Source organism: Bufo bufo, chromosome 3, assembly GCF_905171765.1.
Source record: "Bufo bufo chromosome 3, aBufBuf1.1, whole genome shotgun sequence".
Taxonomy (NCBI): Eukaryota; Metazoa; Chordata; class Amphibia; order Anura; family Bufonidae; genus Bufo; species Bufo bufo.
In genome coordinates this window covers 682,453,584-682,480,047 of record NC_053391.1, presented here as the reverse complement: position 1 = coordinate 682,480,047, position 26,464 = coordinate 682,453,584, and the positions used below count along the sequence as shown (strand labels likewise).

The following is a 26,464-nucleotide window of genomic DNA, read 5'->3' as shown; positions in this document are numbered from 1 at the left end:
TGGAGACAAAAAGGAAAATAAAATTGCTTGGTACCTATGGCCCAAAACAGGCTGGTCACTAAAGGGTTAAAGCAGACACAATGCCTTGTAGGACTAGCTGAGCTGAACTTACTAAGCGATCCGTTGTTTCATTCTGGAGAAAAAATGCCTTTAATCCATATGCAAATAATCAGTTAAGTGCACCAAGGGCGGGCCCAAGCCACTCTGTGCACCCTCGCTCCTCCTCCTTCCTCTGTCAGCCACCATTTGATTGACAGGACTAAGTAATAGGACTATGCATGAAATTGATCCTGTCAATCAAGAAAAAGAGGGAAGGGCGACAGAGGAAGCAGGAGGAGCAAGGAGGCACAGAGTGGCTTGGGCCCGCCCTTGGTGCACTTAACTGCTGATTTGCGTATGAATTAAAGGAATCTTTTCTCCAGAATGAAGCATTGGATTACTAAGTGAAAGGAATCATTACATTCATCTGAGCTAGTCCTACAAGACAATGTGCCGGGTGTATCAGTCCTGCTGACAGACTCTATTCCTTCCCCTCCCAATGTTTCCCTCACACCTCCACCTCATTATCCTGATTCCTCCACAATGTTCCTCAGCTTAGACAACATTTTAAAAAAAAAAACTCTTTGGAAATACTAAAGCATCAAGAGAAGAATGAAAGAGTTACTGACAAATCCTTCTGTCCTGGGTGCAGATGGTGAATATTTAATGTGAGAACATCAAACTCCAGGGTTAATCCACCCACTTCTAGGATATCTATCAACAACCAAATGTCCACAGTTTACAGATAACAGATAACATCTACATAGAGAAGAGTCAGCAGAATAGTGAGTGCAGCTCTGGAGTATAATACAGGATGTAACTCAGGATCAGTACAGGATAAGTAATGTAATGTATGTACACAGTGACTGCACCAGCAGAATCGCGAGTCCAGCTCTGGAGTATAATACAGGATGTAACTCAGGATCAGTACAGGATAAGTAATGTAATGTATGTACACAGTGACTGCACCAGCAGAATAGTGAGTGCAGCTCTGGAGTATAATACAGGATGTAACTCAGGATCAGTACAGGATAAGTAATGTAATGTATGTACACAGTGACTGCACCAGCAGAATAGTGAGTGCAGCTCTGGAGTATAATACAGGATGTAACTCAGGATCAGTACAGGATAAGTAATGTAATGTATGTACACAGTGACTACACCAGCAGAATAGTGAGTGCAGCTCTGGAGTATAATACAGGATGTAACTCAGGATCAGTACAGGATAAGTAATGTAATGTATGTACACAGTGACTCCACCAGCAGAATAGTGAGTGCAGCTCTGGAGTATAACACAGGATATAACTCAGGATCAGTACAGGATAAGTAATGTAATGTATGTACACAGTGACTACAAAAGCAGAATAGCGAGTACAGCTCTGGAGTATAATACAGGATGTAACTCAGGATAAGTACAGGATAAGTAATGTAATGTATGTACACAGTGACTCCACCAGCAGAATAGTGAGTGCAGCTCTGGAGTATAATACAGGATGTAACCCAGGATCAGTAAAGGATAAGTAATGTATGTACACAGTGACTGCACCAGCAGAATAGTGAGTGCAGCTCTGGAGTATAATACAGGATGTAACTCAGGATCAGTACAGGATAAGTAATGTATGTACACAGTGACTACACCAGCAGAATAGTGAGTGCAGCTCTGGAGTATAATACAGGATGTAACTCAGGATCAGTACAGGATAAGTAATGTAATGTATGTACACAGTGACTCCACCAGCAGAATAGTGAGTGCAGCTCTGGAGTATAATACAGGATGTAACAGGATCAGTACAGGATAAGTAATGTAATGTATGTACACAGTGACTGCACCAGCAGAAGTTGGCCTGGAATAAATGGTTGGTGCCTAGGGTGGCATTGGCAGTTCAGTACCAGGGTTGTAGCCAGGGTTTCCTTCACTTGTCGAAAAGGTTCAGTTCACTGCCATCACCCTGCTGTATTTTTCACCCTATAAGACGCACTTCTTTCCCCCCCAAAGTAACCAGTGCACAGTGTGAGGACGTCAACCCGCTCTGTAACCTCATGCTATGTGACATCAGGTCACAGCATAGCGCTGCAGGAAAACCAGGAAGAACGCCGGAACCCAGGAGCGGCGGCAGAAGCGCCCGGAACAGGAGAGGTAAGTTGACTTTTTTTTTTTCTCTGGTTAAGGTCTGATTAACATGGGGGTATATACAAAGTAGAGTGGGGCACACACTACAATGGAAACGGAGTGCAATGGCGGTTTAAAACAACTGTATTAACAAAGACTGGCCGCATGGCCCAAGGAAACCCCAAAAAATTGCACATCCTCTAAGTGTAAAAGCAATACAAGAATTTTATTAGGCTACAAGACACACAAACATGATTAAAAATTGTATACAATAAGTCAAGTGCTGGTGCACAATAAGACCAAACACCTACCCAGCTCCCACCAAAAACCGCAAATAAGGGTGAAATGTAAGTAGTCCCAAATAGTAGCCTCAAACGACATGCAACAAACATAGACTAACAAATCCTCAATAGATGCATAATACACAATAATATGGCATCAAGGAACTTATACCTGAACCAAGTAAACATACAGGGACTACCAAGGTGGGCCTGGGTCAAAAAAATATTTTACCCCTGAGGAAGCCGAATTTTGCCGGCGATACGCGTGATTTTTTTGACCCAGGCCCACCTTGGTATTCCCTGTATGTTTACTTGGTTCAGGTATAAGTTCCTTGATGCCATATTATTGTGTATTATGCATCTATTGTGGATTTGTTAGTCTATGTTTGTTGCATGTCGTTTGAGGCTGCTATTTGGGACTACTTACATTTTACCCTTATTTGCAGTTTTTGGTGGGAGCTGTGTAGGTGTTTGGTCTTATTGTGCACCAGCACTTGACTTATTGTATATCATTTTTTATCATGTTTGTGTGTCTTCTAGCCTAATAAAATTCTTGTATTGCTTTTACACTTAGTGGATGTACATTTTTTGCGGGTTTCCTTGGGCCATGAGGCTAGTCTTTGTTAATATGATTAACATGGGGGTCTTATTAACGTGGGGGGCTGATCTGAGGTCTGATTGGGGTCTTAAAAACATCTGGGGTCTGATCTGAGGTCTGATTGAGGGTCTGATCTGATGTCTGATTGGGGGTTCTATTAACATTGAGGGGCTTTTCTGAGGTCTGATTAAGACTCTGAGCTGAGGTATGATTAACATTGGGGGTCTGAGTTGAGGTCTGATACAAATTCTTTTTTTTCTTATTTTCCTCCTCTAAAACCTATGTGCATCTTATGGACAGGTGCATCTTATTAGGCAAAAAATACGGTACCCTGACCCAGACAAAGTGGCATGTTGACACCCCATCTGCCAACCAGAACTTGGGGAATATGCCAGTTTGACCACCCCAGGTTTGACAGTGGGTTTATTCATAGTCCTATTATAGATGTTACTGCATTACATAGATGACTTCAATATCTCTATCTCTATCCAACATAGGCATGGTCACTTCATGTCGGTTTTTCCCAAGTGGTCGAAGATGTAATGAGTGGATTATACATTTTGGGTCACAATCTTGTGCCACTATTTTCATCATTAACTTTCACTCCAGACACCCCTGGCAAACAACTGATTTTGCCAGGGTTAACTTCAGCCAGCTAAGCATCTTTTCCTTGCAGTGGTCACCACAGGAGAAATGTGGTATTACATGGCAGCCAGGTAGATGAATCGCTCGCTGTCCATGCAATACATGGATGGCTCGGGACCTCCAGACAGTCTCTGTAAGAGTGACTCTCAGTTCAGGCTGATAAAAGAGGGTCCCAAGAAGGGGCTGCCCATTTGAAAGTCTATTTGGAGATATGGACAGAGGTTGTCCTAATGAGACAACACCTTTCATTTGTGTCCGTAGGGGACACCCAAAAATAAAAATTGTCTTTCTGAGGAACCTCTACATCTGGCCAAAGTCTACTGTTAAACTGAGAGCAATTGTTGTAGCTCCCTTCTGTGTATCCAACCCAGGTTAAGAAAACAGTGTCCCAAGGTATTGACAGCCAAAATGTAAAGGAGTGTGAAACTGTAAATTCATATTGTGGTGTCCTATTATGACAAAAATGGCGTCTAATAATGTTTTGCTTGTGTTTCAAGGCAAACTCACCGATCTTGTGTCCCATGAGATCCTAACTTTTCATTCTTTAGACAAAAATCCGGAGAGCTTTGAAGATATATAAGTTCACTTTCCCGTACTGGTCGAATATCCAGGTCCTTTGGAACCAGCTGTTTCCGTGTCCCCATTGGTCGGTGAACTACCTTTGTTGCTGATAGATATTTAGTTTTAAGATCCAAGGCGATTTCTCGAAGTTCCAGCAAACCTTTCCAACAGGTCTTAATAGAGCAGGAACCTGAGACTCCATGGCATTTACATTTCAGCTCCAAAGACGATTTCAACACCTGAATACAGAAATGTTATTGAATAACACAACAAAAATGTATGAAGACATAAGTATACTAATATTTACACACCTGACACATAAAGTCAGATACACAACAGAGCGATAACATGGTTGGACTATCTAGCTCTATGATCCAAAATAGCTCACCCACCACCAACATCCCAACATAAAAGTCCCCATTCACTTAACAACAGCCATATTGGTCATCTTCCGGTATCCTCGGGAACATATAACATGGAAAAGTGGAATTTTTTACTTGACAGTAGTGGACAACCCAATAATTTAGATATTTATTGGTATTTTTAGGGGGAAATTCTCTATCAGAATCAACATATATTATCTCATCAACATCTTGTAGTAGTATCAACTCACCTGTCTCCCAACTTCGCTGTTGTGGAGGTGCATTAGCTTATTGGCTTGAGATCCTGCCTTCTTCATCTTCATTGGGGCATCGGAGAACTTAGAGCCCATCATAAGACCATAGTTGATGTTGTCAGCACATCCTCCCCAACGAGAACCTTGGTCCAATGTCTCCCCGGGTATAGGTCCACAAGAACAACCTGGTAGGTCCCCAAGAGTGCAAGCCCTAGCAATCGTATGGCTAATGGTAGCAGCAGACAGAGCGTGCACAAAAGCGGACTCTCTTGTCCCTGAAAAACAAAAACATGCTCTTCTTATTCTTCTCTTAATTGTATAATCCTTGTATATGACTACAGCTGGCCAAACAGACCACCAGTGATTCTGCTGATATGACCAATGGAATGCACTTGCCTCAATATTCTGCTGAAGGTATCTCAATATTTAACAAAAACTGGATGACATTTTTTACATTTGGTTGATTGGAACTTAAAAGGAATCTGTCAGCAGTTATGGCAATGTTAAATAGATAGATGTAGTAGGCAGGGGCTGGGGAGAGCAGGACAAATGGAGATTTTATCATGAGGAATAATGAGAATATGATGTTTTATGCTGCTGGATTCTGCTCCTTAAGTGCACTGCTGTAGCAGCCAACCCTGAGGCCACTACATCGGTCAGAAAACATATGTTTGTATTACACTCCCCAACCCCTAGCTAGTGTTGTTAGCAGTTTAGCATGACAAAAACTGCTGACAGATTCCCTTTAAGCTGGCCATTAACATGACATAGAGGTTAGTCAAAAGCTACTTGTCACAATTTCACAAAAGGAGAATAAGACACTTCCAGACTCTGCCACTTCACAGCCTCAGGAACAAAGGACCAGGCATGGTGAAATGCAATATGCTTTATCTCTCAGATGTTGGGGAGAGCCTTAAGCTCCCCAAAAACATAAGGTGGCCAGCCAATTCTACTTAAATTAGTGGGTTCAGACCACTGCACGGACACCTTAAAGTGGAATTGTACTTTCATTCAAATTTTGATATGTTATAAAGACATATGAAAAATTTTAATCGGTGGGGTCTAAGCACTGAGACCCACATCGATCTCTAGAACAGGGGGAGAAAAGTGTGCGCTTTGCGAGCTCTCTCTCCTCTCAAGAAAGAGTGTGCTAAACGCATGCTTCTCTCCCTTCATTCTAGAACTGTATGGAGGTCTCTGTGCTAAGACCCCCACCGATCTAAACTTTTGATATGTCCCTATAACATATCAAAAGGTTAATAAATATACAGTGCCACTATTGTTAGGATATTGTGACACAGTAAAGGGAGTTGTATGGGGAGGCAGGTATTTTCCTCCCAGTGTGTGCAGCTGGACTAATTAGCGGCCAGGTGGGGTCAAACACCGGACTGGACTCATGTGCGGGTCCGGGTTTTGACAACACCTAGCTGCCTTTAAAAGACAGCTGGGTTCAACAGAAAGGATCTCTGTACTGGGATCTGAGGCTTGTGCTGGGCTTGGAGGTCTGAGACCAGTGTGAGGGGAAACAGGCCGCCTAAAGTCTGTTCGTGGACTCTTTGAGTCAGAACTGCCAGCTGGGTGTAAACTAACACCAAAACCAAAAGGTGACTTTTTGTGTTGAATGTGGCTTTTTGTTTATGAACTTGCCAAGAGTGTGAATAAACACTGAACTGTTTGATTTAAGAACTAGTGCCTTTATACTGTGTCCGCTTATCCTGTCTACCAGAGCGAATCCCCACAGTTGGTGGAGGATGTGGGCCCATCGCAGTGAGGCTGGCGTAAAAGCCGAAATATTTTAAATTTTTTTCTCTGGGCACGGATGTATGTCCTGGATTAAACCAGCTAAATTTCAACCCGTGTTACCCGGCAAAATGGAAGCTGTAATGAAGGCCCTCTTAGAGGCTAACCTGCAACAGCGGGAGGCTAATAATCAGCAGCAAGAAACAAACTAGCTGCTGCTGCAACACATGATGGTTCTACAGATGGCAGGAGCATCCCAGAGCGTTCACGATGCCCGGAAAGCGGTTCGTACGGCGATCCCCAAGATGGAACCCATGGATGACCTCGAAACCTACCTGGAGGTATTCGAGAAAGTGGCCTTGAGGGAGAATCTACCCCTAGATCAGTGGGCTGAGGTCATCGCTCCGTTTCTGGCATCCGAGTCCAAGCAGGTGTATTTCGACTCACCAGATGAGCAAGCGGCCGATTACCAGAAAGTCAAGGGTGAGATCCTGGCGAGGCTGGGGGTGAATGTGTTGGTCTGGGCCCAAAGGATGCACCAGTGGGAGTTTAACCCGGCTGAGCCCGTGAGACCCCAAGTATTATGCTTTAGTCCACCTTTTGCAAAAATGGCTACAACCGGACGTACTGAGTCCCACTGCTATGCTAGACCGTATTTTAGCTGATATGTTCTGGAGGGCGTTGCCATACCCTCTTCAGCATTGGATTGGCCAGGCGTCTCCTGTTAATGCCCTTGAGATGGTGGACCTGGTTGAACGATATGAGGCTACCAGGAAACTAAAAGGGGGCTCTTTTGGGAGGGGGCAGTTAAACCCCGACAATCCCCACCCCAGACCCGGAGACGAAAAAGCCCGGGAGGTACCTACTGCGGACCTGGCTCCAGTGATCTGTTGTAACTGTCCCCATAGGGTTGAGCCCATGGACACTAATTATGGCTACCGTCGGTCGCTATATGCCAGGAAGCTGTGTGCAACAGGTACCAGGGAGTCTCTAGATAATAATCACCTGTGCCAGGTGGAAGTCGGAAACACTCCAGAGGTGGCTCTGCTGGACTCGGGGAGTCTGGTGACCCTGGTAAGGGCTACCCTGGTGCGACCCGCTGAGTTTACTGGCCGGAAAGTTGAGGTAATGTGCATACATGGTGATTTAAAAGACTACCCCACCGCTCTGGTGTCTTTAACAATGGTTGTCGGCAGGAGGATTCATGAAGTGGCTACACTATGAACTAATAATAAGAAGAGACTTCCCGGAACTGTGGCCAGCTATGAAACTTACTGGTCCCCAAGAGTCAGGGATAACCCCAGGGGATTGGTCTTGCTCAAGTGGGAGGCCAAAACCCTGGGAACCAGAGGCCGAAGGGCCAGCGGTAACGGTTACCGCCACTTCGGTGGATAAGGGGGAAACAACCCGTTGAATGTGATGGCTGGGGAGGTGGAGGACTTACCACCGGGCTCTGAATTGGCAGACTTGAATGTCTCCGGTGATAATTTCGGTACAGCAAAACACAGGGACCCGACATTATCCCGAACCTGGGAGAATGTGTTAATGATCAATGGAGAACCACAACAACCGGGGGCCGAGTCGATATTTCCGCGTTTTGTGGTTCTCCATGATTTGCTGTATCGGGTCACCCAACTACAGGGGGAGAATGTGGAACAGTTGGTGGTGCCCAAGGCTTATCGCAAACTGGTAATAGATCTAGCGCACCAACATGTTCTCGGGGGTCATCTGGAATTGCAGAAAACACACGACCGTATACTACAGCGGTTTTACTGGCTCAGTGTGTTTAGAGAAGTGGAAGAGTTTTGTCCGACCTGCCAGATAACTAGCCCCCAGCCTTATTTCCGTAGTCCCTTAGTACCTCTCCCGATCATCGAGGTCCCGTTTGAAAGAAGGGCACCAACACATTCTAGTCATCCTAGACTACGCTACCCGTAGGCGGTGCCACTGCGGCATACATCGGCCAAACTCATAGCTAAAGAGTTAATGGAGATGTTTTCCCATGTAGGACTACCCAAAGAGGTTCTGACAGATCAAGGAACCCCGTTCATGTCCAAGGTCATGAAGGAATTGTGCAAGTTGCGCAACATAAAACAGATACGGACGTCTGTCTACTATCCACAAACGGATGGGCTGGTAGAAAAGTTTAACCAAACCTTAAAAAATATGTTAAAAAGAGTGGTGTCCAAAGATGGAAGGGACTGGGACCTCCTCCTGCCCTATCTCATGGTCGCAGTGCGAGAGGTGCCCCAGGCCCCTACTGGGTTCTCGCCCTTTAAACTGCTATATGGCAGGGGTGTTGGATGTAGCCAAGGAGGCATGGGAACAACAGTCCACTCCGTATAAAAGTGTTATTGAATACGTCGCCTAGATGCAAGAACGGATAGAGACAGTGTTGCCTCTGGTTCGGGAACATATGGAGGCGGCTCAGTGAGCCCAGAGTCAAATCTATAACCGGCAGGCTCGAATCCATAGCTTTAACACGGGTGATCGGGTCTTGGTTCTGGTACCGACAGTAGACAGTAAGTTCTTGGCTAGGTGGCAGGGGCCCTACGAGGTAATAGAGAAAATTGGAGATGTAAATTACAAGGTACACCAGCCAGCGCGGCGAAAGCCGGAGCAGGTTTACCATGTTAATCTACTAAAACCTTGGAAGGATAGGGAGACCTGAGGACAGACTGCGGTCGGTTTGTCTAGGGGAAGAGGTTTTGGCCCCTCTGTCTGCTGCAGGGGAAGCGGTTGCCACAATAAGAATTGCTGACAGCATATCCTCTAAACAGGCTCAGGAAGCCAGGGCGTTCATTAGTCGGAATACGGATGTGTTCTCGGAACTCCCTGGGCGCACTTCCATAATCCAGCATGATATTGTCACCGAGCCCCAGGCAAAAGTCCGGTTAAAGCCGTACTGGGTGCCCGAGGCTCGGCGAAAAGCCATCTCAGAGGAAGTGCAGCTAATGCTGAGGCTGGATGTCATCGAGGAGTCTAAAAGTGAATGGGCCAGCCCAATAGTTCTAATACCTAAGCCAGACTGGACATTACGGTTCTGTAATGATTTTTGGAAATTAAATGAGATTTCTAAATTTGATGCGTATCCCATGCCCCGGGTGGATGAGCTAATTGAGCGGTTAGGACAGGCAAGGTATTTCTCCGTTCTGGACCTCACCAAAGGGTATTGGCAAGTGCCCTTAACGGAGGCTGCCAAAGAAAAAAACTGCCTTAATCACCCGAGGGGCTGTATCAGTATAAGGTGTTACCCTTTGGCCTTCATGGTGCCCCCGCCACGTTTCAACGATTAATGGACATTGTACTTTGTCCCCATAATAGGTACGCCTCGGCTTACCTGGCTGGACGATATTGTCATTCATAGTACCGACTGGGAGAGTCACCTGCCCAAGGTGCAGGCCGTAGTGGACTCTCTTCGGAAGGCTAGACTAACCGCTAACCCCAAAAAATGTGCAATAGGGTTAGAGGAGACTAAATTCCTAGGATATGTATTGGGCGCGGACTCATCAAACCCCAATTGAACAAAATAGAGGCGATACGGAACTGGCCCCGACCTGTCACCATTAGGCAAGTAAAGTCGTTCCTGGGAATGGTGGGCTATTATATGAGGTTCGTTTCCCATTTTGCCACTTTAGCGGCTCCGTTGACAAGGCTCTTGAAGAGACGGAAGTCAGAGATGGTCCACTAGAATGACCGGACCAGGCGGAAGAGGCTTTTTCCGCATTGAAGTCGGTCCTGTGCGGGTCACCGGTTTTGATGACGCCCAACTTCAAAAGGGAGTTTGTGGTACAGACCGATGCCTCTGAAGTAGACCTCGGAGCTGTACTCTCTCAGGAAATCAATGGGGAGGAACATCCCGTTGTTTTCCTGAGCCACAAACTCACCCCAGCCGAGACTAGGTACAGTATAGTGGAGAGAGAGCACCTGGCCATCAAGTGGGCACTCGAGTCTCTCCGCTATTATCTGTTGGGGAGAAAGTTCCATCTGGTGACCGACCACTCTCCTCTCACGTAGATGAGCCAGGCCAAAGAGAGGAATGCTCGGGTCACCAGATGGTTCTTATCCTTACAGAACTTTAAGTTCTCAGTAGAACACAGAGCAGGCCGGTTGCAGGGAAACGCGGATGCCCTGTCCCGGGTGCACTGTTTGGCATGTGTTCATCCCTTTAAGGTTGAACAAAGGGGGGATATGTGACATAGTAAAGGCAGTTGTATGGGGAGGCAGGTATTTTCCTCCCACTGTGTGCTGCTGGACTGATTAGCGGCCAGGTGGGGTCAAACACCGGACTGGACTCATGTGCCAGTCCGGGTTTTGACAACACCTAGCTGCCTTTAAAAGACACCTGGGTTCAACAGATAGGATCTCTGTATTGGGATCTGAGGCTTGTGCTGGGCTTGGAGGTCTGAGACCAGTGTGAGAGGAAACAGGCCGCCTAGAGTCTGTTCATGAACTCTTTGAGGCAGAACTGCCAGCTGGGTGTAAACTAACACCAAAACCAAAAGGTGATAGCAAAAAATCTAAAGTAGTTACATATATTAGGAAGACCAAGTATAGCCCTACATGATTGTCAGATACAGACCTGTGTGCCTCCACCCCGACGTACGTTTCACTTTTCAGCTTCCTCAGGGGATCCTGATTTAGATTTTTTGCTATTCTGATGCCTTCATTATCTATTTTTTGGGATTTGTATTTTTCTAATCCTGTTAGCACTAAACACTTTATATTAAATTTAACTTTTTGCACCCATGTAGTTGGATGATAGATTTGAATGCCGCAATAAGACTTAGTAAGCCCTCCTGATATATGGTATTTTTTACTACAAGACCATTGCTACCTCCTTTTTATATGTGCATGCCGTTGTTGTGACTGATTTTAGATGTTTATTATTTTGATGTTAAATTAAATTAAGTTAAATTAATAAAGATATTGTTACTCAGTATCTGTTCATGATTTTTTGTGGGGCGGTTTGGTATTTTGGTTTGGTGTATTAGATTGTGTTCGGCCCCATACCACTCCACCAACAGCAATTGGTTGGTGGTTTATATATATTTTTGGGGCGTATCGTTAGGATATGCCACAAATGTCAGGTACAGTAGGTGCAGGTCCCACCTCTGGGACCCACTCCTATGTCCAGAATGGGGCCCCAAACTTAGCTCTTTTCGCGAGTCACCTAGCACTGAATGGAGAGGAAGCTGCACATACGCTGTGGGCTCTCATTCACTTTGGAGCTCCATTTTTGAAATAGGAATGGGTTCCAGAGGTGGGACCCGCACCTATCTGACATCTGTGGTATTTCCTAGCTATATGCTACAAATCTTAAGATGGGAAACCCTCTTTAAAGTCTAAAGGCAACATGGCCAACTCATTATTAAGCCAAGCACAAATTTGATTTTCAATGATTTGTTTTAAATTAAATTTGGTAAAACAAATTTGATAAAAAATATAATAAACTAAAAATAAAAAATGGAGACATTTCACCAACTTTCAAATTTGAGGCACAACTATGAGTTCTGTTTTCACATGTACTCAACTCCAATGAATATCTCAAAACCAACATTGCTTCAGTCACATTGTAAATAAACCACTTCACGACCCAACGAAAACTTAATCACAATTAATGGACACCAAAAATGCGGAAGAGAACATCAACCATGTTATTTTATTGGTCATTTTCATCGTCTGCAATTACCAGGATCTCTAAGATTATTAACCATGCTCCACAAAAATGAGGTCCCGAATATTTCTGTACTCGGCTTTGGAAAGTTGTCATTTCCTGGCTGTGTTTAGCTTCTGTAAACCACATAATGAAAAAGAATAACACAATCCTTGTAGTCACAGGGTTGACTCCTTAATACTAATGAAGAGCAGCTTTCTCACACCAAGAAGTGGTTCCCTCAACCCTTGATGTAGCTCCATGCTCCATGACTTTTAGATGGCTAATGTTACAAAGGGAAGGGGGCAATTTTTGCAAATTTCCTGAGGAATGATGAGAATAAAGTTGAAAAAAAGAACCTTTCTCCTTATGGAGAGTGCCCGTCCCTGACATAAGAGAGCTTTTCTCTGATTTCCCAGCAATCAAAAGTACTTTTGATTTGGGTAGAATCGATTCGTACTCGAATTGAATTTCTTTGCCGACTTGGACAAATCAGAAAGGAAACACATTTTAAGAAATGCGTTTGTCCTTACTGCAAAGGTTAAAAATTTAAGATTAAAAACAACTATTCAAAACTTTAAAAAAGTTGTAAATGTAAATATATATATATATATATATTTAGAAATTGTAACAATTTGAAAAAAATTGTAAATGGAAAAAATATGTAAGGGTACTTTCACACTAGCGTTTTTCTTTTCCGGCGCTGAGTTCCGTCCTAGGGGCTCAAATCCGGAAAAGAACTGATCAGTTTTATCCCCATGCATTCTGAATGGAGAGTCAGTCCTTCAGGATGCATCAGGATGTCTTCAGTTCAGTCTTTTTGACTGATCAGGCTTTTCAGAAAAACGTAGCATGCAGTATTTTTACCTCCGGCCAAAAAGCCTGAACACTTTGACTGAACGCCGGATCAGGCCTTTTTCCCATTGACTTGCATTAACGCCGGATCTGGCGCTGTGTGTTCAGTCAAAACGGATCCGGCTTTTGCATGTTAAACCCGAAAAAATGTGAAAAAAAAGTTAAAGTCCATAAATGGCGGATCCGTTTTTTCCAATGCATTTTTTCATTGTGATCAAAATCCTGATCAGGATTCAAATGTAATCCGTTTTCACACGGTTTTCCGGATCCGGCGGGCAGTTCCAGTGTCTGAATTGAACGCCGGATTAAAACAACGCTAGTGTGAAAGTAGCCTAATGCATATAAATTCAGGAGGAAACCTATTGTAATAAGTTTGAAGGCTCTTTCACGAATCATCTATTCTAGAGACATTTTGGAATAAGCTGACGTAGCAGATTCCAGCACATTCTCAGCAGTTTTTGGAAGGCTTCTGGAATTTTTTAAAGAAGTTTTCCCTACAATTTTTCTTGCTTCGACCACTATTTTTAATATGTAAGCCCACTATGCATGGTGCAAACATTAAATCTCCCACAATGCACCACAACATGCCCCGCAGAGACTTTGAATCAGCAGGGGGCAACCGTGAGGTGTTGGTGCTCCAATCAATTAACATAAAACCAGCAGAACTCAGCAGGTACCTCTGGATATGAATGAAATACAAGCTGTTATACCAGACACTCCACTAGCAGATAACTTATGTAGTGTCCAGTAGTTGTGACACTACAACGTCCAGCATTACCGTACAGCCAAAGTCCGGTGTGCCTCAGGACAGCACCAAATCTCGGCCATTATACAAAACACGGACTGTCCCGTAATATGTGTATATTAACTGGGAGTCTAAGAGAAGTGACTCCTATACCCAATGTCTGTACGCCGAAGGAATCCTCACACTCTTGTCCATGTGCCATCTCTATCATCTAGATGACCCATTGCCCCCAACTGTGAGAGTCATTTGACTGAAGTCCAGGACTTTAATAGTTTGGCTTCCCTTCTGAGACATTCACCGAGCCGACTCCACCTGAAGAATGTCACAGTGATCTCCACAACACGCTACAGAAATATGGTCACTGTTTTTAACCATCTCCAAGCTACAACCAAACATATCTGTAGATACATAGAGAGATAGATAGATAGATAGATAGATAGATAGGAGCAGTATTATAGAAGTAGTATTATAGTAGTTATATTCTTGTACATAGGAGCAGTATTATAGTAGTTATATTCTTGTACATAGGAGCAGTATTATAGTAGCTATATTCTTGTACATAGGGGCAGTATTATAGTAGTTATATTCTTGTACATAGGGGCAGTATTATAGTAGTTATATTCTTGTACATAGGAGCAGTATTATAGTAGTTATATTCTTGTACATAGGAACAGTATTATAGTAGTTATATTCTTGTAAATAGGGGCAGTATTATAGTAGTTATATTCTTGTACATAGGAGCAGTATTATAGCAGTTATATTCTTGTACATAGGAAGCAGTATTATAGTAGTTATATTCTTGTACATAGGGGCAGTATTATAGTAGTTATATTCTTGTACATAGGGGCAGTATTATAGTAGTTATATTCGTGTACATAAGAGCAGTATTATAGTAGTTATATTCTTGTACATAGGGGCAGTATTATAGTAGTTATATTCTTATACATGGGAGCAGTATTATAGTAGTTATATTCTTGTACATAGGAGCAGTATTATAGTAGTTATATTCTTGTACATAGGGGCAGTATTATAGTGGTTATATTCTTGTACATAGGGGCAGTATTATAGTAGTTATATTCGTGTACATAAGAGCAGTATTATAGTGGTTATATTCTTGTACATAGGGGCAGTATTATAGTGGTTATATTCTTGTACATAGGAGCAGTATTATAGTAGTTATATTCTTATACATGGGAGCAGTATTATAGTAGTTATATTCTTGTACATAGGAGGCAGTATTATAGTAGTTATATTCTTGTACATAGGAGCAGTATTATAGTAGTTATATTCTTGTACATAGGGGCAGTATTATAGTGGTTATATTCTTGTACATAGGGGCAGTATTATAGTAGTTATATTCGTGTACATAAGAGCAGTATTATAGTGGTTATATTCTTGTACATAGGGGCAGTATTATAGTGGTTATATTCTTGTACATAGGAGCAGTATTATAGTAGTTATATTCTTATACATGGGAGCAGTATTATAGTAGTTATATTCTTGTACATAGGAGCAGTATTATAGTAGTTATATTCTTGTACATAGGAGGCAGTATTATAGTAGTTATATTCTTGTACATAGGAGCAGTATTATAGTAGTTATATTCTTGTACATAGGAGCAGTATTATAGTAGTTATATTCTTGTACATAGGAGCAGTATTATAGTAGTTATATTCTTGTACATAGGGGCAGTATGAGGCCTTATTCACACGTCCGTTGTTTCTTTCCTGATCTGTTCCGTTTTTTGCTGAACAGATCTGGACCAGATCTGGACCCATTCATTTTCAATGGGTCCTGAAAAATAACGGACAGCTCAATGTCTGATTTTTTTTCAGGACCCATTGAAAATGAATGGGTCCAGATCTGGTCCAGATCTGTTCAGCAAAAAACGGAACAGATCAGGAAAGAAACAACGGACGTGTGAATGGACCCTTATAGTGGTTATATTCTTGTACATAGGGGCAGTATTATAGTAGTTATATTCTTGTACATAGGGGGCAGTATTATAGTGGTTATATTCTTGTACATAGGAGCAGTATTATAGTAGTTATATTCTTGTACATAGGAGGCAGTATTATAGTAGTTATATTTTTGTACATAGGAGCAGTATTATAGTAGTTATATTCTTGTACATAGGAGGCAGTATTATAGTAGTTATATTCTTGTACATAGGAGCAGTATTATAGTAGTTATATTCTTGTACATAGGAGCAGTATTATAGTAGTTATCTTCTTGTACATAGGAGTCAATATTATAGTAGTTATATTCTTGTACATAGGAGCAGTATTATAGTAGTTATATTCTTGTACATAGGAGGCAGTATTATAGTAGTTATATTCTTGTACATAGGAGCAGTATTATAGTAGTTATATTCTTGTACATAGGAGCAGTATTATAGTAGTTATATTCTTGTACATAGGAGCAGTATTATAGTAGTTATATTCTTGTACATAGGGGCAGTATGAGGCCTTATTCACACGTCCGTTGTTTCTTTCCTGATCTGTTCCGTTTTTTGCTGAACAGATCTGGACCAGATCTGGACCCATTCATTTTCAATGGGTCCTGAAAAATAACGGACAGCTCAATGTCTGATTTTTTTTCAGGACCCATTGAAAATGAATGGGTCCAGATCTGGTCCAGATCTGTTCAGCAAAAAACGGAACAGATCAGGAAAGAAACAACGGACGTGTGAATGGACCCTTATAGAGGTTATATTCTTGTACATAGGGGCAGTATTATAGTAGTTATATTCTTGTACATAGGGGGCAGTATTATAGTGGTTATATTCTTGTACATAGGAGCAGTATTATAGTAGTTATATTCTTGTACATAGGAGGCAGTATTATAGTAGTTATATTTTTGTACATAGGAGCAGTATTATAGTAGTTATATTCTTGTACATAGGAGGCAGTATTATAGTAGTTATATTCTTGTACATAGGAGCAGTATTATAGTAGTTATATTCTTGTACATAGGAGCAGTATTATAGTAGCTATCTTCTTGTACATAGGAGTCAATATTATAGTAGTTATATTCTTGTACATAGGAGCAGTATTATAGTAGTTCTATTATTGTACATAGGAGCATTTTTATAGTAGTTATATTCTTGTACATAGGAGGCAGTATTATAGTAGTTATATTCTTGTACATAGGAGCAGTATTATAGTAGTTATATTCTTGTACATAGGAGCAGTATTATAGTAGTTATATTCTTGTACATAGGAGCAGTATTATAGTAGTTATATTCTTGTACATAGGAGCAGTATTATAGTAGTTATATTCCTGTACATAGGAGGCAGTATTATAGTAGTTATAATCTTGTACATAGGAGCAGTATTATAGTAGTTATATTCTTGTACATAGGAGCAGTATTATAGTAGTTATATTCTTGTACATAGGAGCAGTATTATATTAGTTATATTCTTGTACATAGGAGCAGTATTATAGTAGTTATATTCTTGTACATAGGGGCAGTATTATAGTAGTTATATTATTGTACATAGGAGCAGTATTATAGTAGTTATATTCTTGTACATAGGAGCAGTATTATAGTAGTTATATTCTTGTACATAGGAACAGTATTATAGTAGTTATATTCTTGTACATAGGAGGCAGTATTATAGTAGTTATATTCTTGTACATAGGAGCAGTATTACAGTAGTTATATTCTTGTACATAGGAGCAGTATTATAGTAGTTATATTCTTGTACATAGGAGCAGTATTATAGTAGTTATATTCTTGTACATAGGAGGCAGTATTATAGTAGTTATATTCTTGTACATAGGAGCAGTATTATAGTAGTTATATTCTTGTACATAGGAGCAGTATTATAGTAGTTATATTCTTGTACATAGGAACAGTATTATAGTAGTTATATTCTTGTACACAGGAGCAGTATTATAGTAGTTATATTCTTGTACATAGGAGCAGTATTATAGTAGTTATATTCTTGTACATAGGAGTAGTATTATATTAGTTATATTCTTGTACATAGGAGCGGTATTATAGTAGTTATATTCTTGTACATAGGAGCAGTATTATAGTAGTTATATTCTTGTACATAGGAGGTAGTATTATAGTAGTTATATTCTTGTACATAGGAGCAGTATTATAGTAGTTATATTCTTGTACATAGGAGCAGTATTATAGTAGTTATATTCTTGCACATAGGAGCAGTATTATAGTAGTTATATTCTTGTACATAGGAGCAGTATTATAGTAGTTATATTCTTGTACATAGGGGGCAGTATTATAGTAGTTATATTCTTGTACATAGGAGGCAGTATTATAGTAGTTATATTCTTGTACATAGAAGGCAGTATTATAGTAGTTATATTCTTGTACATAGGAGCAGTATTATAGTAGTTATATTCTTGTACATAGGAGGTAGTATTATAGTAGTTATATTCTTGTAGATAGGAGCAGTATTACAGTAGTTATATTCTTGTACGAAGTAGCAGTGTTACAGTTGCAGTATCCTAACCATGCAGATCTATTTTTGTATTAGAACATGACAGGGTTGATTCTACAATAAATCTCCCATAGTCGGTCTTGATGGAATACTTTGTTGTACACCATGGACAGTACTGTGTGTTAATTACATGAATTTGCTGAACTGAAAGATGTCCCTGGAAATATTAAAATGTTAACCTAGAAGAGCAAGTTGGCCTACATTGTGTTTATCTGATTATACTGCTTTGTCCTTTGAGTTTGCCTTTTACATTCTGATAACAGATCCTGGGAAAGCCATATATCTGTTTCTGGGAACGCTGTGTGATCACCAATATGATCATCACCCAAATGCTTTGTGAGACTTCAAAGCCTCTATCAGTCTCATTAATGACAGATCCTTTTTGCTTATATTACTATATAATTAGGTGGATCTGCTGTTCAATAGCCTGAAGAATCTGGGTGATAAACCCCATTGTAGCTTAAAGTCATCAATATTGATTGTTTCTCAGCTTTCCTCATACACTTAGCTGACAGAAGACCAAGTAAAGGGTTCCAGCATTACTGGCAGAAGAGCACATGGAAGCTCAGCTGAAGGATATACATTATGAGGTCTATCACAATTCCTACGAGTTTAAAACAGATCCTTCATAGCTGTCATGGCTGTCTTATGAGCAGAAGCCATGATATTAATGTGAACAGAGTCAAACCAGTAATTGTTTATTTGTTTTTATATTTTTTATTTCATTTTTTTTTTTTATATTTAATTTACTCTTTCATTATTTTAAAGGAATTGTTCGGTTTCAGGAGGAACAGGATCCGCCTGGTAAGTATTTATGGTACCTAACAAATCCTATGACACTGCTCTGGTTCTCCCAGCTGAGCTCTATTTAAGCAGCTGCAACAGTTACGTCATGTCGACGACATAAGACTGCTGTAGCCAATCACTGGTCTCAGTGGTGCATCTGAAGAGACTAGTGATTGGCTGCATCAGTCACATCTAGTCATCCTGACACCACAATGCCCGTAGAGAGAACCACAGTGGCGACGTGGGATCTGCCAGGTAAGTACTTACCAGTTCTTTATTCCAGGCTGATCCCTAAGGTTGTCCGGTTTTCTCCTGAGACTTTCTCCTTTAAGGGGAAATGGTCCTCATTTTTTTGGATGCAAGTTTCTCTGTCCATTTATTATTATTATTATTATTATTATTATTATTATTATTATTATAATGATTAGCAAGGGTAGAGCCCAGAAAATAGTAGTGTAACACTAACGGTGTAACTAACTAACTTTTTGTATTTTAGGGAGAATTATTTATTACTTATTTATTTACAAGATGTGTATATATATATATATATATATTATTGTTCTACAATCTATAAAAGCAATAGCATCATTAAAATAAATACTGAAAAATTAAAAGTTCCTGGGAATATTTTCAGTCAGGTAGGATTTAAGTTTTTGTCTTTTTGCTCGTTTTTTGTTCTATTTTAGCTCCATTTAATCCATTATCTGCAGGCACATAAACACACCAAATCAACACAATGGGAGTTGTCATCCAAATAAGAAGAAGAAATTAAAGGCAAAACAAAATGTCCTGATTGATATACACCTCCAGCCCATTATATCTTTTCTCTTTTATTTGACCTTTCCACTTTTGCCTCCCCCACACTCCTTCCTCCTACGCCCCTTCTCTTTTCCGCACCCTCTTGTAGTCAAAATGCCATTAGAAGGAGAGCGCTGGTTCGTGTGCGCTGTATACACAAGGTCGAAAGTTCACGCCGAGGTCTGCGATGCTCTATGTGCCCAAAACAACCACGAGTGACCCGATACTCTCAGCGTCTTCATTCTCTTCCCATTCTGAGTCACTGTACTGTGATTCTATTTACCTAATTCTCTAGCTGGAAAAAAAATCCAAAAATATACTCAACACTTCCATGAGATCAATACCGGTTTAATGTAACGAAAGCAAAATGTTTTGTTTTTTGAAGATCTCAAATACATTTTTATTTTCAATTTCTTTTAAAAATAATTTTATCTTTTTTTTATATAACGCTAGTCATCTTTGTTGATCGTTTCAGTTTTCATAAAATTTTAAAAAAATTTAAAATTCTATAATTTTTTTATGATAAAATATTTTTTCAGTTAGGTTTCTTTTTTATTTATTTTTTGTTTCCGATTTCATTTTAACACATTTTTTATTTTTATTTTTTATTTAAACCTTCCCTATTTGTGGATTTCTACTCACAGGTGGACAATATCAACATTATTATATATTATATATTCATATTCTTACACTGCATATTCTTGCACACGACCGTATGTATTTTGCGGTCCGCAAAAAACTGATTTGCAAAAAATACAGGTCACGTCCGTGTGCATTCCGTATTTTGCGGAACAGAACAGCTGGTCCCTAATAGAACATTCCTATCCTTGTCCGTGATGCGGACAATAATAGGACATGTTCTATTTTTTTGCGGAACGGAAATACACAGACATACGAAAATGGAATGCACACAGAGTAAATTCCGTTTTTTTCTGCGGACCTATTGAAATGATGGTTCTGCATACGGTCCACAAAAAAACAAGAAAAGAAAACGGAAAGAAAATACGTTTGTATCTCTGACTCTTTCAGGCTCTCAGTGCCTCTTGCTCACCCCTCCTTATCTATCTAATTTTTGTCTTTTTCTCCATCTCTCTCACATTTAGTCTGTCAATCATTATCTTTATTTCCATCGTCCTTTCACTCTTTACCCATAGCGAGGCCTCACCCAGAAAATTCCAAAAGTACAGTGGGCCATTTAATTTTTGCCTCCCCCTACGCTGCTTGAACTGGGGATATAACAGCTGGTTACTATGTACACATTTGTATAAAGTGACAGTTTTTACGTTTCACCCAATTAAAAAGGTCTTGAAATTTTTAGATATTTTTAGAGAATTTTTGAAATTTGTTTTTAATTTTGTTTTATAGGAGACCTGGACAAGAATAAGGTTTTACAAGTGTTTGATTCATGAAAAAATCACACACTCCCACTCAGTCCCGTCCTTCTGTCTCTGCTGCCGTATTCCTAGACAATTGCTGATCATGACTGATGGGATCATTAGCTTGTTGTCAAAACAGAGATGTCTCCCTGACCGTCCTCTATTTCTGATGATGCGGTTTCTAGAGGTGTTGTAAATTTTGGTGTGGGGCACTTTGTTCCTGGGGATGTTATGGATCAAAGGCAACAAAATAGTGCATCCCCCATTTGGGCCAATCTTATTGTGTTGTCTCAGATTCCCAAAAGTTTACGTGGGGGTATTTCCCTTAGGAAATGTGGCAATTGAGTCTAAGGACATCATCATATGTTCCTTCCTTTTGTGTGGTTATTCCCAGCTCCGGACCTAGCGAGCTCAATGAAAAGTGGGGTGCACAATACTCATATAGTATGATGCTCACTCTACACCCCATTCTACTCCCAAATGGGTGACACATGCACCGACTAGGTAATCTTGGTAGCAGCTCAAGTGCAACCTACAAAGTTATCAATGATATGTGGAAGGCGAAGGAGCCCTGTTATAACTTTTACATTAGGGTCTAAAAGCTTGGAATTAAGACTTTGTGGCTTTCCAATAGACCCCCCACCCAGTTGCATACATAGAAAAGTAAGGGCCCCATAGCAAGGATCAAACCAAGCTCTCCACACAGGACAGAAGGGTTTCTGCCTAAACCCTTTTCGATGACCTTTGGGCCATTTTTCCACTGCTTCATCTGCTAAAAGTTGTTCCTTTAGAGGGTAGAGTCCTGACCAAGTTTTCACCACCAGTAGAAGAGCGGATAATCCCAATTGGGCTGCCTCTTGCACTGGGTCCCATAGCAGTCGCATGGTCTGCCACTATGGTAGTTACTCCCGTGGCTAGAATGAAGGATCATGTCCCACATTCCCTTTCCTATGTGTAGCAGCACTGGGGTTCCAGCTGTGCCCGGACATAACTGTGGCCAATTCCATACAAATTGTTGGAGATGGTAGTGGTAGGGGAGTTTGGGGTTTTGCCTAACATTTGTCCTGTGGATAGGTTACCAGGAGGCCAAGTGACAGATGTTGGAAGGGTACTGTGGCCTTCTTGTGAAGTCGTTGACTGTAAGACATTTGGCTGGTGATGTCAGGCAGGGGTGCCAAGAGGCTGGGTACCTAAAAAGTGTCACAGGAGCCCACATGTGTTAGAGCACTACCTGAATGCATGAACCATTAGTCTGACCCTCAGACTCTAACCACATTAGTCAGGATACATCCGATCAGTCATTTCCAACCTGTGGTTCCCTAGCCATTGCAAAACTACAACCCCTAGTAGGCCCTTAGATCCTGTGGCAGGGGGTTATAGTTGTTTGAGAGGCACAATCTGACAACCACTACAGAAGACAGTCCACCATGATGACAACATTCACCTTCTGTGTCCTGCCAATAATTTGATTGAAAATTGGAAGCCGATTCTTCTGTCAATCAAAACCACGTCTTCCCTCCTCAGTCCAGAAGAATGTGCTGACTGTATACTGCTACTAGAGCCTGCTGAGCGTGGGAGGCGGCGACTAGTACTGAGTTTCTACACCTTCACAGAAAAACACAGGTCTGGTTACATGTGGTTGGTTGGCTAGATGTAATCTATCTGCTGACTGGCACTTGACATCAAGCTGGGACTTCCTACTGTGAGAGGGGAGTGAGAGGGAGCTGCTTCATTTAGCGTTTGAGCATAGCGTTCTTGATGAATCGAGCAGAGTGTTCATACAAATGCATTAGGGTGTTAAGATGTGGGATCTTAATATTCGATCATACCTCTTTCCAAATCCTGATTAAAGTGTGGTGCCAGTTCTATGGATGAACAGTTCCACCTCATATCTGAGAAAGCTTTAATGCAGGTTTTCTTCACCTCTTTGGCCGCCTGGATGATCGTCTGCATCAGTTCCAGGTTGCTTCGGCAGAGCTGCATCTGAGAGGAGACCAGACCGTCCAGCTGCTTACAGTGCTGAGTCTGATTCAAGGCCAGGGAGGCAGAGGTCTTTGACAATGCTCTGCAGGAGGAGAAAACATGGAATCAATTATTACCTTCATTGATTATAGGGGTTTCCCAGGAATTTGAAATTGATGACCTACTGTCGTGATAGGTCAACAATATCAGAACATCAGGGATCTGACTCCCCCGCCAATCAACTGTTTGAAGAGGTCGCTGCGCTCACCGGAGCTCCCGTGAGCACTGTGGTCTCTTCACAGCTCACCAAGCATAGCGCCGTCATTTGCATAGTGGCCGTGCTTAGTATGACAGCCCATGTGCATTCACTTCAATGGGACTGAGCTGCGCCTAGGCCATGTGACTGATGTACAGTGACATCACTGGCCTAGGAAAAGGTATAGGTGCCCAGAGAGAGCCATTGCCTCTTTGAACAGCTAATCAGCTGGTATCCAACTCGGGACCAGCACCAACCTGATATTGATGACCAATCCTGAGAATAGGCTATCAATATCCAATCCCTGGAAAACATACACTGTAATGTCATTTATGAAATTCTGAAGCAGTCATGGTGTGTATTATGAGGTTCTGCAGCAGCTGAGGTGTGTATTATAAGGTTCTGCAGCAGCTGAGGTGTGTATTATGAGGTTCTGCAGCAGCTGTGGTGTGTATTATGAGGTTCTGCAGCAGCTGAGGTGTATATTGTGAAGTTCTGCATCAGCTAAGATGTGTATAAAGAGGTTCTGCAGCAGCTGAGGTGTATATAAAAAATGGTGCAGCAGAGGAGGGGTTTAAAGAGGCTGTGCAGCAGCTGAGGTGTGTATAAAGAGGTTCTGCAGCAGCTGAGGAACCAGGAGGCTCAAGATAAACAACATTATAGGCCTCAGTCAGATAACAGAGCGACTGAAACGCGTGCAAGATAATCATCAGGAAGCGATGTGTCATCTACAGCTGAGATCTACGGGGGCTCCGGCAATAAACCCTTAAGAGAAACCACCTTACAAGACGCCCTGATGCTATTGGATCACAATGTTTCAGTACAAGAGGCTGATCATATCTGTCTCCTCCACCTGTTCCACAGAAATCATCATCAGGGTCTTATCCTTTGAAGTGTGGAAGTGTTAACGAGCCGGGTCCAGGCTGGAGGAGGATAACCCGAGATGGATGTGGGTAATATATTTAGATAGACTGGGCCTCACCTATCCGTTCACACGTCAAGGTGCCGGGTATCGGGTGTCGCTGCCCTTTCATGAGAACAAAGGCGGCGCTTTCCCATGGCTCATACTCCTTCATCAGATCATCATTGTGCACCTATCTGTGAAAACCTCTTAGGGCGTTCGGTTTCAAGAGCCGCAGTGTTTTGTAAGAAGATACAGGAGACGTTGTTCATTCCGAGACGGAACATTTGCCATTCTTTACAGAAGATGGATGGATACCGAGCACTTAAAGGGTAACTCCAGTTAAGAAATATATGGACATGGTCGATGCAGAAATCAGATCTGATCTCACGGGTAAAGACATTGCATAAAAAAAAGCTTTGCTGCTGGTTTTTATTATTCTCCCATCGCATCTCAAGATAAGCACAGATTTCATGTTCTCTTCCCCCTGGGAGGAGACTTTGACTGTGCTCTTTGTCGCCAGCCACCAGCATTTGCTATTCGCGAGGACTCCCGGGATGAAACCTAAGATGTCCCTGTGTAGTCCATACTGCCATGAACAGAAAGGTAAAGCATTTTTGTAAACTTTCAGAGTCCTCTGGGAGGGGCTCAATGTCCTTTTTGCATAACTATGCCCCCATTTGAAGGCCACGCCCTATGCATAGACAGCACAGCAATGGCCCCCTGAACATCCTGGAGCCACGCGTGGTCAATTGGGGGCTGTTTTTTGGGAGGCTTTAGTGGAACCCAGAAGATCTGCTGACGCTGGAAGTCTAAGAGGTCTCCCCTTTTTCCATGAGAATTGTCAAGTAGAAGGTAAAAAATACAAAATCCCTTTGCCCCCTGGTTTAGCCCTAAACACAGTGGGTCCATGATCCTGTCCTGGGGCCTCATCGTGAGAGACCACGAGCACAGTCTGGACTCCCACAATTGGGTGTCACATTTTAGGCAACATGGAGACAATCAATAGAATCTTGAGCACTTCTTTGAGAAGCTGGAAAAAAAAGGAATGGACTAACACTATAATTATGGCTTCCCACCCAAAAGAAGATACAGGCAAGGTAATAGGGTATATTTTGGGATAGCACTGCTAGGAACTTCCTCTTCAATGACATCACCAAAGATCTATAATTTCTGATATTGTCCTCCACAATGTGGGTTCTCCTTTTCTCTGTACCGGTCTTGCGGCTCCTAATTAGAGGCCGAAAGGTTATGACAATTAGAGGGCTACTGCACTAACTCAAGGGGACATGAGAAGAAGGAGGAGCCCCTATTAAACATCCTAATGTAATAAGGCTGGCTTATAGTTTGAGGAATGTGTCCAGGAGATCAGTGCTCACTTCCATGTCAAAAGGATTAATAGCAATGCAAGGGAGGACATGTTAAGAAGACATAATGCCCAAAAAAAGGATGCAACTCTGGCTGTACCGAATAGGAAGCAAGACAGGTATGAGAATGAGAAGCCATATACCCCTTCAGTAGCTGGCTGACAACTATCTCACCCAACAACCACACACTCTGACGACCTCAGGCATCGGCTCCTCTCCTGGGAGAACAAAAGGATTGGGTAAAAATATTACCCAAACTTTCTCTCTTCTCGAAACATCCGTCTGAGTTGGGTGCTCCCCATACACATTAGATGGTTGTGGGTTGGTCCCCCTGAAAATGGCAGGTTCAACTGACAATAAACTAATGTGTATGGGGGCCTTCAGTGACAGAGGCATGAGGAAAGGAGGGAGGAGCACCTGTAGAACATGATGATGTAACAACATGGGCTTGTAGCCTGAGGAAGGAGGCTGGGAAATCAGAGAACTCTTTCATATGAAAAAGATGCATAACAATGCCAAAGTGGATACTATAAGAATACGTAATATCCAATATGAGGTTCCAAGGAAATTTCTAGTACACTAGATGTAGGGAGTGGCACGTATTACACCATGGTCACCCCAAGACCTCCACACCCAACTGAATAGGTCCAAATGGACGTATGTCAACCTGTTCTACTGGAGGAAGATTTTAACTATTTGG

The 26,464-nt window shown here is 41.8% G+C and overlaps 1 protein-coding gene across 3 annotated transcripts in view; it reads right to left on the bottom strand.

Annotated features, from left to right (window-relative positions):
* WNT11 (Wnt family member 11) overlaps positions 1-26,464 on the bottom strand; it is an 81,338-nt gene that overhangs the window by 21,537 nt on the left and 33,337 nt on the right. For all 3 annotated transcript variants that reach the window (XM_040426441.1, XM_040426443.1, XM_040426442.1), the window contains exons 3-5: positions 23,108-23,343; positions 4,848-5,125; positions 4,181-4,473 (exon numbers count right to left, since the gene is read on the bottom strand). In XM_040426441.1, the coding sequence (XP_040282375.1) occupies positions 4,181-4,473; positions 4,848-5,125; positions 23,108-23,343 (807 nt within the window). The remainder of the gene's footprint in view (positions 1-4,180; positions 4,474-4,847; positions 5,126-23,107; positions 23,344-26,464) is intronic.